We start from the raw sequence: 12,704 nt of genomic DNA on the forward strand, positions 1-12,704 counted from the left end.
TGAGTAGTTGGACTCTTGAGTGCGTAGGTGGTTTCCAGGCGGGCTACAACTCCAGTAAGTGTAAGATAAGCCCAGGATGTTTATTTACTTTTAATATCTTAATGTTTGTTTATTTTTGAGAAAGAGAGATCATGAGCGGGGGAGGGCCAGAGGAAATAGGAGACAGACTCCAAAGCAAGCTCCAGGCTCCAAGAGGCCAATGCAGGGTTCAAACTCATGAGCCATGAGATCATGACCTGAGCTGAAGTCAGATGCTTAACCAACTGAGCCACCCACGCGCCCCAGCCTAGGGTATTTAAAATATAACCTTACTCCGCTACCATACACACACCTCAGAAGACTCCCCCTGCCACACAAAAACACAAGTCTGGAAGATTCCTGCGGACTTAGTTTGAGGCAGTGGCCCGGGGACGGGGAGGGGATTTGGATAGCAGGTATACAATAGGAACACACATCTCATGAGTGGTTGAATGGCTCCACTAAAGTCATTTTGAAGTCCAAGGGTGGGAGGGCCTATCGAGTTCTTCCTGATGTGAACTAGGGGCTGTGTGTGCAATTATACATACATGCTAACATGAGTGTGGACTACTCAGCAGAAGGGAAGATGTATGAGCTGCACTCTCATGCAACATCTGTCGGGGCAAAGGAAACCCTCTTTGGATATCATGTGTCATGTCAGAAAAGCATCACATCCAGCATTTGTCCCAGATGACATATGATTTCAGAAAAGGCAAGTGTCCATGAAGGGCAAGGGTAGGTCAGGGCGGGACAGGAAAGAGTAAGGAACCAGTCAAATCCCCAGACTCCATACTGACTGTTGTATAATAAGCTGGAGAGCCTCTGCAGTTGGGAACACGGAGTTCGCTTGCCTTTGCATGTTTGTCACTGACAAGAAAATTAAAATCTGCCATTCACACTCTTCTCATCAGACTATGGAGTGGAATTATTGTCCCAAGCTCGTGCACACTGTGCCTTCTCATTTCTTTCTTTTTTTTAATATATATATTTTTTTTATTTCTAGGAGAGAGAAAGAGAGAGAGAGAGACAGCGTGAGCAGGGGAGGGTCAGAGAGAGAGGGAGATACAGACTCTGAAATAGGCTCCAGGCTCTGAGCCGGCATTCAGCACAGAGCCCGACGCGGGGCTCGAACCCATGAACCCCGAGATCGTGACCTAAGCAAAAGTCGGACGCTTAACCGACTAAGTCACCCAGGTGCCCCGTCCCTTCTCATTTCTGTCATGCACAAGTATGGTTTCTTTGGCCAAGTTTAGTCTGTTGAGTAATCTGTGAACTTCAGGTCAGAACTCACTCAATGGGGTGAACAAATCAATGGGATCAGGACCACAACTGAGCCAATGTCTGCTTCTGGGAAGAAAGGTACACCAGCACCCACCCCTACCAAATAATCATGAGATGCAGACACACGCAAGAAAATACACCAAAAAACACTTTGGAATTTGTTTTCTGACAAAACACTGTAGAGGGTGAACTGTTGACTTGTATCCGTCTTTATTTTGGCGCTACAACATGTCTGTTCTTTATTTAAAGACTGTCCTTGGTACTTTGTTAATATTACATATTGCACATTGTGAAATAAGCTAAACAATGGGGAAATGATGTTTTTGCAGCAGCAACCTCTTTTCCTATAAAAAGTAATTAACAGATATTGAATCTAAGCATCTCTCTCCTAAAGAAATGGCTAAAATGTGTTGGCAGTCAGTATCCAAATAGAGGGAACAGTTTCAAGGGATCTATGGCTTCCTAAGAACTTTCATCTTCAAAACAAGGTATTGAGTCCTTATGTGTCTTTCTCGTTTCAGTCAGTCAGTCAGTCAGTCAACAAATATTTATCAGTCTACCACATGGCAAGCCCTGTGATAGTGCTGAGGTACACTGATGAACAAGACAGAGAAAGGCTGAACAAAGAGGGGATTAAGACAGAGGAACAGGGCAGGGATTCCTGTGTTTAATTAATTGAGAACTATTTGAGGCAGAGTAATCAAGAATGACCTCTCCAGGGCTGTCTGTGACATTCAAACTAAAACTGAAGCAAGTGTAGTCTTTTTTTTTTTTTTAATATTTTTTATTTATTTCTGAGAGAGAGAGACAGCATGAACAGGGGAGGGTCAGAGAGAGAGGGAGACACAGAATCTGAAACAGGCTCCAGGCTCTGAGCTAGCCATCAGCACAGAGCCCAACGCGGGGCTTGAACCCACGAACTGTGAGATCATGACCCGAGCTGAAGTCGGACGCTCAACCGACTGAGCCACCCAGGTGCCCCTGTAGTCTTTGAAGTCATCAAGGGCAAGAAATCCCAGTGTGGTGGGTGCGTCCTGGGGGGCGAGAATAAAAAATGAGCCTGGAGAGGAAAGCTAGAGGTCACTGCTGGGTTTTAAGAAGGGAAAGGACAGGATGGTGGGAAGGGGAAGCAAGGAAATGGGCCACTGAGTGCTTCTGCATCAGCCCTGGCGGTGATGCAGAAGGCTCACATGCCGTGGTAGTAGAAATGGTGGTAGCAGAGAGATTTTGAGTGTACTCTGAAGAGGAGTCAACGGGGCTCAAAACTAATTTGACGTGAGGATGGGGTTGAGAAAAAGAGAGGGATTATCCAGGACTCCTAGGTTTCTGGTTTAGGATCATTTCCCGTAGCTGACTTCCCTCAAGGCATTTACCACAATTAAAGCAACTTAAGCCATTATCTTGTTATTTTACTTATGTGTTTATTCTGTTCGTCTAGAATAATCCGGTCAAACAGAAAAGTAATGCAATCCACGTACGTAATTTTAAATTTGCCAGTAGCCACATTAAAGAAAGAGGTGAAATTAACTTTAATGACATATTTTACTTAACTCAATCTATCTAGAATATTATTTCAGCAGGCAATCGGTATAAAATCAATGAGAAATTTCACACTTTTTTTTGCATTAAGTCATCAAAATACAGTGTATATTTTATGCCAACAGCACATCTCAATTCAAAGTAGCCACATCTTTGGTCCCTAAAAATCACCGGTGGCTAGTGGCTGCGTGCTAGACAATGCACATCTAATATGGGCCACTGATATTAGTGGCATACAGTGACTATTTGATATATTGTGAATGAGTGAATAAATAAATGCCTGGTGTTGAGGCCTTATCTGAGGCAGTAGTTTTGAGGGGTGGGGATCAAAGCTTCTGTTTTGGACTTGTTCTGTCAGAGGTATCTCTGAGGCCTCTAAGTAGAGAAGTCAAGAAAAGAAGTAGATATGAAAGTCTGGGACCAAGAATAAAGATCCGGGCAGAGACATAACACAATGCAATAATACCACCTCGCAGTGTGGTATTGCAGATTAATAACTTCATTCAAGAAAAAAGATCATCTGTAAACATTTCTCAAGTGCGTTGCTATAGGTAAATTAAGCTTTCTTTGCTGCCTTTCAAAACACAGAAAGAATGAAATGCTCTACTTTAAACTCCATGGCTAAGTAGCTGCATGACCTTGAATGAGACTTTACCTTTCCTGTGCCTCACTGTTCTTATCAACAGAACAGGGGAGTTAAATCAGATGATCTGTAGTTCTTAAAATAACTTATGACTTAATGTTACAGTTAATCAGGGTTAACTCTGTCCAGATATTGAACTTGCAATCTGATCAGGGTGTGAAGATCATCTCAAAGGAAGTCAAGACATTTAGGAATGAATTCCAAGAGACAGACATGTAATCATGTGACAGGGAATAACCTCACTTTCCTCATATGTTAATGGCATGACAACTCTCCTGATCATCTGTCAGGGTTGTTTGGAGGACTGAAGCAGGTAAGTCACATGAATTTGTTTCATAATCTGAAGAGTGGTAGAGAAATTAGAAGTGCAATTACTGTTACAGTAGATCTTTGAAACACTGAATTATCACTCCCAACAAGGATCAGGTTGCGTCCCTGTCATTGAGCCTTAGGGCATGTGACTTGTCACTTTTGTTTAGTTATGATAGGTTTTGGTGTTGGAATACGCTCACTGTGAGGAAGGAGACAACTGTAGAGTCTGGGTATCTCCAGAGAGCGCCTATCTTTGAACGTTTACAAGAACACAATGGGATACGCCAAAAAGGAACAAGAAAGAAAGTGGCAAGGAGAGAATTCGCGGGCAGAAGAGGAAGAAAGGCAAAGGCGAGTCCGGGAAATAAAAGGCGAGTCCAAAGGAGTTGCAAAGATTGGGAGGGGAAGTGGGAACCTCAGGGCAGGAACGGGAGCCAGTTGCTTGAGGGGCAGGGGTGGTGGCGAATGAGTGGCTAGTCCGGCGACTTGCCAAAGCGGGCACCCGGGCGGAGGAGGGGAACGGGAGGGTGGGGCTTGGCAAAGGCAGGGCAAGACTTAAAAGGGAGATGACCCCAGCTAGTTGATGCCACCAGAGACTTCCGACGCCCAGGGCCAGGGGACCCCGCGAGGGACCACGGCGGGAAAGGCCCGCCGCTGAGGCAGCCTCGCGAGGCAGGCGCTCGCAGGCGAGAGGGAGACGCGCGGAGCGCCCGGCAGCCGCGCCACCATGTGCGAGCTGTACAGCAAGCAGGACACCCTGGCGCTGAGGAGGAAGCACATCGGGTGAGGGCTCGGTAACTAGCGCCAAGGGCGGGGAGCTGAAGCGGGGCACGGAGCTGGCGAGCAAGAACGCGGCGCGCCGCGGCCCTCCGGGGGCGGTGGCCCGCCGGGCGCGAGACGCCGCCGACCGGCAGCCGCACCTGCGCAGTCGCGCCGCCGCCCGCCCGCCCGCCTGGCCCGGGTGCCGGCCGCGCGTCCGCGCGGAGGGGCCGCAGCCAGCCCGCTCGCGCGCGGTCGCGCGCCCTGCAACCGCGGGTGCGTGGGAGCTGCCGGCGGCTGCAAGAGTCGTCCCACGCGGCTTAACAGCCCCCGAAGGGGAACTCCATTCCAGGATGGGGGCTGCGAGGGAGATGGGTAGCCCTCCGCCAAATCCCACCAACCCGAAAGCTCTCAAAACTGTGAACTCAAAAATATATTTTTTAATTTTTTTAATCTTTATTTGTGAGAGAGAGGTGACAGGGCGAGCCGGGGAGGAACAGAAACAGACAGAATCCGAAGCAGGCCCCAGGCCCTAAGCTGTCGGCACAGAGCAGGAACTGGGGGCTCAAACTCACCAACCCAGAGATCATGACCTGAGCCTGAGCCGACCTGAAACTGAGCCCAAGTCAGGTGCTTAACCGACTGAGCCACCCCGGCCCCCCTCAAAATTATTATTAACAGTGGCTATAAAAGTAAACTAATTCTAACAACTTTTGTGTATTTAAAAAAAATTTTTTAACGTTTATTCATTTTCGAGAGAGCATGAGTGGGGGAGGGGCAGAGAGGAAGACACAGAAGCTGAAGCGGGCTCCAGGCTCTGAGCTGTCCGCACAGAGCCCGATGCAGGGCTCAAACTCACAAGCGGGGACATCATGACCTGAGCCAAAGTCAGATGCTTAACGACTGAGCCACTCAGGTGCCCCCTGACAACTTTGGTTTAAACTGAACTTTTTCTTCTTGCATGCTTGGTTAGGAAGATAAAGAGTTAATCCAGTCAGTAGAAAAAAAAACTTTAAAGACATTTTCTTAAAGGTAAGATAACACTTATCCATCTTAGTCTCCCAAGCTGTGCTCTCAATTAAGAAATGCAATGTTCTTTTGTTTTGCGCGTGTTATAAACGACTCGGTAAAATACTAGTAAGTGTACAGGACTGAATGTTAGACCTGGGCTCTGGTCGTAGTAGGGTGTCATGTTACCTGTGTGACCTCTGTCAGATTACTTTAATTTCCTCTTCTGTGGGCGTAGGAATAACATTCTGCTTCACAGGAGTGAGCAAGTGAGATTAATAAGCATGATCTGGTTTCTAAAAAGGCACATGTAAATATAAATGATGATTGTGGCCACTGCAAAAGCAAAGGCCTGCGATCCTTACATGTAATTAACAAGCACTGTCACGGGTGACCACCAGAAGACTGGGGACACAAGAAAGAAAAGAAACAGTATCCACTTCTGAGAAATGCTGGGCTGTTGCTCATACTGATCTCCTGGTCTCAACCCAAACGTTTCTAGATGGCTTTCTAGGAGCCTGGTTGGAACTCTCTCAACCCCCACATAGGGGAGGCCAAAATGGTTCCATTCCTCCCTCATTACTCAATGTCCCCTTGTTTCTTTCTGTTAGTTTTCAATCCTGTATCATTAGATTCCAGTGAAAACCCAATGATTTCTAGTGTGAGCAGAAGAAATTCTGTGAAAGGAAGAATATCACCATGGAAAGCCCTGAAGAATTTTACCTGAAATCTGAGTGGCAAGATGTAAAGTACCCTTAGCAAGGGAGGGCGAAGTCTACACTTACTAGTCTGCATTCATGACAAAGGTTTCCTTTGGCTTTTAACTCGGAGGTATAAACTAACAGCTGAGTTTGAACTAATAAGAAATTCTCATTAAATATTTTCTTTTTAACTGATGATGCTTAGTCTGAGGTAATTTTAAATTAAGATTACCTATACACAATAAGTAAAATACTTTCCAAATAGTTACATATCAATTTAATATGTGAGCATTTCATTACCTTCCAAAATACTTCCAATGCGGGTGGCATTTTTCTTGTGCGTCCAAAATCACCAAAATAAAAATAATGTATTCTATTTTAGTTTCTATATATCCATAGAGGTAAGATCAAAAACCTTTGTGATGTTTCTTTTACTAAAATTTATACTCCAGACATTCATCCAAATAACCCAAAATATGGATGATGTTTTATTATGCTCAAAATAATGGACTAAGGGATGAGAAGAATAATTGGATTTCCTTAAGAATGGAAAATCCATTTGATACAGGATAAGTAGCATTCAAAAGACATGAGAATGGTCTCCTATAAAATCTCTTTTATTTAATTCCAATTTATTTGTATTTAACTTTTAGTGCTACTCATTTATCAATTCGATCAGAAAGGGAGAGAGAGAAAACAAGCAAACACTGACTTGGCTATGGTATAGGACAGTCTACTATCAAATTCAGGGTTTTTTCACTAATTGGATGTGTAGCCTTGAACAAGTGTCTTGATTTTTCTGAGCCTCAGTTTTCTCACCTATAAAAATGAGAATGATAATAACCCCTATTTCATATGATTGTCAGGAGGATTAAATGACATGATATTTGTAGTATGTGTCAGTTCCTGAACATAGTCAACCTTGAAAAAAAAAAAAAGGTTTTTTGTTGTTGTTGTTGTTGTTTTCTTTCTGGTAGAACAAAACTTCCCAAAGGAAAATTAGTTATTGGTTTGTGTAATTAGAGCTGTCCGAGTTGACCCATGTGCCTCTAAACGGAGTTGTCAAATCATGGCAGATTTAGTATAACAAACACATGCAATGAATGATCAGTGTCACGACTGGAGGATTAAGGTGAAAGGTTCCAGGCTAATATGAAATTTTTTTTAAATGTATGTCACCCAGGTTGTGTTTCCCTTTCCTTTAGGTAACTGTAATTTTCCACTGATCATGACCTTCATTGAAAAGGAAAAACACTGAGCAGTCCTTCCAGACCAACGTGTTTCCTTTCATTATCTCTAGGCCCTCCTGCAAAGTTTTCTTTGCTACGGATCCCATCAAAATAGTGCGAGCCCAGCGGCAGTACATGTTTGACGAGAAAGGTGAACAGTACCTGGACTGCATCAACAACGTGGCGCACGGTACATGTCCCGTCTGTGGTGTGCCGTGAAGGACACCTTTGTGGAGTAAGGCAGACATAGCACCACTGACAGTTGTCCCAGGAATTGCAGTGGCAGCAGCTCTGCGGCTGAAGGGGGTCAGTCGTCCCAGCCAGGAACAGTTAGTTATCGAGCAATGTGGGAGAGAAGGAAACTCAGCTTTTTTTTTTTTTTTTTCTTGCTTCAGAATCCCCCTCACTTCCTAGGAATTTAAAATTGTAATTCCTTTTTTTTTTTTTTTTGGTTTTTGTCTTCTAAATTTTAGTGGGACACTGTCACCCAGAAGTGGTCAAAGCTGCCCTGAAGCAGATGGAACTGCTAAACACAAATTCTCGATTCCTCCATGACAATATGGTTGAGTACGCCAGACGCCTTTCAGCAACCCTGCCGGACAAACTCTCTGTTTGCTATTTTACAAACTCAGGGTATGTTTTGAAGTTTCCCACCCCACCCCCATTCCCACCAATCGCTTTGTTTACTCTCTCACACCTGTCTTTCCTTTTGATTTGCGGTGGAGCATCGAAGTCTAAAAAGTTTTTCTGAGATTCTTGCCATTTATTAAGTGACCACATGCTGCGGCCCTGACTGTTCTGTTTTCTTCTGCTTTTACTCCATGAGCTTGTGGTAGATAGGATCCTAGACAGCATGTTCCAAGGTTTTTGGCACAGCCACTGATGATTAACATGTGCTTGCCATTCAACTTTTTATTACCATGGCTTCCCTTGGTGAAAGGTAAGGAAAGCTATCTAGAATGCTTTAGTATCCCTGAAGGAGAGATCGTAACCATGGCAAAACTATCCAAGCTCGTTCTCATGTGAGAAAACCTAACCAGTCAAATGACACTCACCTCTGCAGACAGTATAGGAAGTAGTTTAAAAAAATCGATAGGGACCCCCTGCCTGGGTAGCTCAGTCTCCTAAGCCACTGACTCTTAATTTCCACTCAGTCGTGATCTCATTTTCTGAGATCTGGTGAGCTTGGGATTCATTCTCTCTCCCTCTCTCCCAATCTCTCTCTCTCTCTCCCCCACCCCACCCATGCTCTCTCTCTCTCAAAATAAATAAATAAAACATTTTAAAAAATTAAAAAAATAAAGGGGCACCTGGGTGGCTCAGTGGGTTGAGCTTCTGACTTAGTCTCAGGTCATGATCTCACTGTTTAGGAATTCGAGCCCTGCATTGGGCTCTCTATAGACAGATCAGAGCCTGGAGCCTTCTTCAGATACTGTGTCTTCCTCTCTGCCCTCCCCCGCTTTTTCTGTCTCTCACTCCCTCCCTCTCTCTCTCAAAAGTAAATGAACATTAAAAATTTTTTTAAAAAAAGAATCAATAGGGCCTGGACAGTTTTGTTAAAGTATGAGTAAGGGATTTCAGCAAAGAAGGAAGTCTAAACAGCTATACCTTTTGTAAGACATTTTGATTGACTTGTTTTCTTAGGCAATTAAACATTTCCCTAACACAAATACAAAAAAGAAAGGGCTAAATTGGAAAGAATAGATATGTTCCAACTTTTAAATTCTGTAAATTCAAGTTATTCTCTATCCATTCTATGGAATATTCTGCAGACATTTAAAACTATGTTTTTGAAAATACATTCATCATGACATGTGAGAAGCCCACAACAGAATATTATATTAGAAGGAAAGCCGTACATAGAGCATAAACTCACATTTTAAAAAATGATGTATGTGTATATATGTATTAAAACTATCAGAAATTCTAAAAATGTTCCATCAGACGATACTGTAATTCACTATTCCCTTTTCAGTGAGATTTTAAAACCAAATTTATAAGCAGAAGATCATTCCTTTTCTTTGTAAAGAATGAAGAAATTTTGGGATCTAATTTGTTATTATAAAGCTTTTCTTTTTCTGGCCTTCAATAAGTTAAATACTATAATATTTGACTTTCACTTCTAAAGAATCTTACACTGTCACAAAGGGATTGGCCCCAAGAACACTGTTGCCAGAGACCGGAGGCAATGGAGCCTGGGATGGTACAAAGAATAATCCTGAAGTTAAATTGTCTGAATGCTGGCTCCCCCTCTAATTAGCCGTGAGAGCTTCCTGTGGCTCCTTACCCTCTCTGAGGCATCTCTTCATCTATACAAAGGAGATAGCAGCTCCTGCCTTACAGAGGAGTTCTAAGAGTAAATGCAAGCCAAGCACTCTATATGATGTCTGGCAGATAGCAGACATCCCACAAATGATTATTTTCTTCTTCTGTGTCTGAGTATATTTAGACTGCCAAAACCAGAAAGAGAAAGTATGATCTTCATTTTACCCATGAGGAGCTGATCACATATTGGGTCAGTAAAACATTGTTTTGTGGTCAAGTTAATGGGCTGTCGCACTGCTGTTCCTCCAAGGTGAGGCTTCACTCGGGCTTCCTGACATCCTCAATGTTCATCACCTACTGATGTGGCTGAACTGAAATTTGAGCCGAGCAGTATATCCTTTGAATCGGGTTTCTTCTGTGTGTCTCATTCCTTATTGAAGACCTCTGGGGAACTCGTATTAGAAGGATCAAGTGAGATTTGCTGGGTGGGCAAGACCGAAGGGGAAAGAGAAGACTTCAAATTATTTCTCTATCCATTTCTGAATAACTGGGATGTTACAACTTTGGTAATTAACAATTTGAAATATATTTTTTTAAAGCTATGTCATGTTGATTGCTCTGTGTTACCTTAATAGATCTGAAGCCAATGACTTAGCTTTACGCTTGGCTCGGCAGTTCAAAGGCCACCAAGATGTGATCACTCTTGACCAGTAAGTATTGGATGCAAGACTTCAAAGTAAGAAGCTCCCTCAGACACAAATCGTGTTGATCTTGTCCATACTAAATACCACAAGCACATGTGGAGGAGGGTGGATATAGGGCATCAATGATTTTTATTCTGTATTAAGGTATCAAGGCCATCTTAGGCCTGAGAATACCTAATTCTATCTAAATTTCTGCAAATGGGAGAGGATCTCCTGGATGCTGTGGTCATGGCCTCATGGGCTTTGCGTGAATCAGGGCTTGCTCTTTACACATTAACTGTTTGTTGAGCCACTACACTGCGTCACTCAATCTTTCTCAAAATAAAAATATAACTGATTTCTTAAAACTCTATACATTCTCATCGTTAGTGTGATTATCCACTGTAATTTAAAATTTTTTTAATGTTTTATTTTTTCTGAGAGAGAGACAGCATGAGCAGGGGAGGGTCAGAGAGAGAGGAAGACACAGAACCTGAACAGGCTCCAGGCTCTGAGCTGGCAGTCAGCACAGAGCGTGACACGGGGCTCAAACCCACAAACTGTGGGATCATGACCTGGGCTAAGTCAGATGCTTAACCAACTGAGCCACCCAGGTGCCCCAACAATTCGGAGCAAATTTAAAGAAGATAAGAAACCAAGATAGTACTTCCTCATTAGTTTGTGACCGTTAACAGTCATTATTTAATCTCATCTCCTAAATATGAATTTTTACATTTTAAACAAGAAAACTGGCAACTTACATTCTTTATTAAGATTTTTCTTTTAATTTTTTTTTTTTTACCTCGCTGCTAATGTCAGCAATTCTCTTGTTTTATGTGCTGGGTGGCATATTCATTTTCTATTGTTGCTATAACAAATTACCACAGACTTTGTGGTCAAAGCAACACTAATTTATTCTCTCACAGAGAGTAGGTCAGAAATCCAAAATGGGTCTCATTGAGCCAAAATCAAAGTGTCAACAGGACCGTGCTCCTCCTGAGCATGAGTGAGTTTGAGTATTTCTTTGTATACTTACATGCTTCTGAGAATTACCTGTTCATGTTCTTTGCCCATTTTTCTGTTGGGGTTCCCATCCTTTTCTTGTTGTTTGTGTTTGCTTATATAGTCTAGATCTAAAGATCTCAACCTTGACTGTGTTTTAAAATTACCCTAGGAAATTGCTTTAAATGCCAGTGCCCAGGCCTCACCCCAGACCAAAGAAAATCAGAAATGGACTCCAGGAAACAGTATATATTTTTAAGTTTTCCAAGTCATTCTACTATGCAGGCAGAGTTAAAAACTACCATTGTGAGAGTTAATCTCTTTTAGTATGAGACATATCAAATATTTTTTCCCACCCTATCATCTGTCTTTTAGCTTTGTCCATGATATCCTTAAACAGAAATCCTTAATTTCCATCAAGTCAAATAGATAAAATTTTCATAGCATGGTTTGTGTTTTCTAAGCTTTGTTAATATCTCTCCCTGTACCCTCCAGAGCATGAAGATGTTCTTCTTCATTTCCTTCTGCTGCCTCATATGAAATGCACCTGGTGTCCACTGTGTTACATTTATGTGTGGATGTGCCTCTGGGCTCCCTTTCTGCCCGACTCTTCTCTTTGTTCTATTCCGCATGCTAACTTTATTACTATGGCTTTGTAGCATGTTTTAATCTATGCTAAGGGAAGTCCTCTCTGTTTTGTCTATTCATGGGCTTTTTAAAATTTCTTTTCCTGATCTCCCAATCATGCGCCTGGGCAAGAAACAGAAAAGGGAATATTATAGCCACCTATATTTTAAATGAGAGAAAGCAATCTCAAAGCCACTTACCACCTCTCAGTAAGTGAGCTCATGCTCTTACTGACTTGTATTTGTCCAGCCTATGCAGTTACACATCTCAGAGAAACCATTCCAGACAGAAACACCGTCATATAGACCATTCTGTGATATACAGGTTTTTTTTCTTAATTTACTGGAATGTAACTTCAAATACATTTAAAGAATACGTGCTTATGAAGTTTTTCATGAAGCTATAGAAAGTAGTTTTTTACATGTAGACAATCTAATTTAACACATCTAATATCATCTTAAGAAATTAAGGGGTTTTTTTCCTCTTGAAAAAAAATGGCCTATGAGGATACACACTCGGTTTCCTATGTGTTTTACTCCATGAATATGGAGAACTGGACAAATGAAATGGCCAGTCTTGCCATGAAAAGTAAGATCCTGTAGAATTAAATCTGGCACTAAGGTCTAGATTCTCCCTG

General features: G+C 42.5%; 1 protein-coding gene across 3 annotated transcripts in view; it reads left to right on the plus strand.

Moving 5' to 3' along the window:
* The first annotated feature begins 4,438 nt into the window (after positions 1 to 4,438).
* ETNPPL (ethanolamine-phosphate phospho-lyase) overlaps positions 4,439 to 12,704 on the plus strand; it is a 34,743-nt gene continuing 26,477 nt past the window's right edge. For all 3 annotated transcript variants that reach the window (XM_039238756.1, XM_039238757.1, XM_039238755.1), the window contains exons 1-4: positions 4,439 to 4,576; positions 7,562 to 7,680; positions 7,964 to 8,123; positions 10,391 to 10,465. In XM_039238756.1, the coding sequence (XP_039094687.1) occupies positions 4,521 to 4,576; positions 7,562 to 7,680; positions 7,964 to 8,123; positions 10,391 to 10,465 (410 nt within the window). In that variant the 5' untranslated portion in view covers positions 4,439 to 4,520. The remainder of the gene's footprint in view (positions 4,577 to 7,561; positions 7,681 to 7,963; positions 8,124 to 10,390; positions 10,466 to 12,704) is intronic.

Source organism: Hyaena hyaena, unplaced genomic scaffold (assembly GCF_003009895.1).
Source record: "Hyaena hyaena isolate Hyena2069 unplaced genomic scaffold, ASM300989v1 scaffold_146, whole genome shotgun sequence".
Lineage (NCBI taxonomy): Eukaryota > Metazoa > Chordata > Mammalia > Carnivora > Hyaenidae > Hyaena > Hyaena hyaena.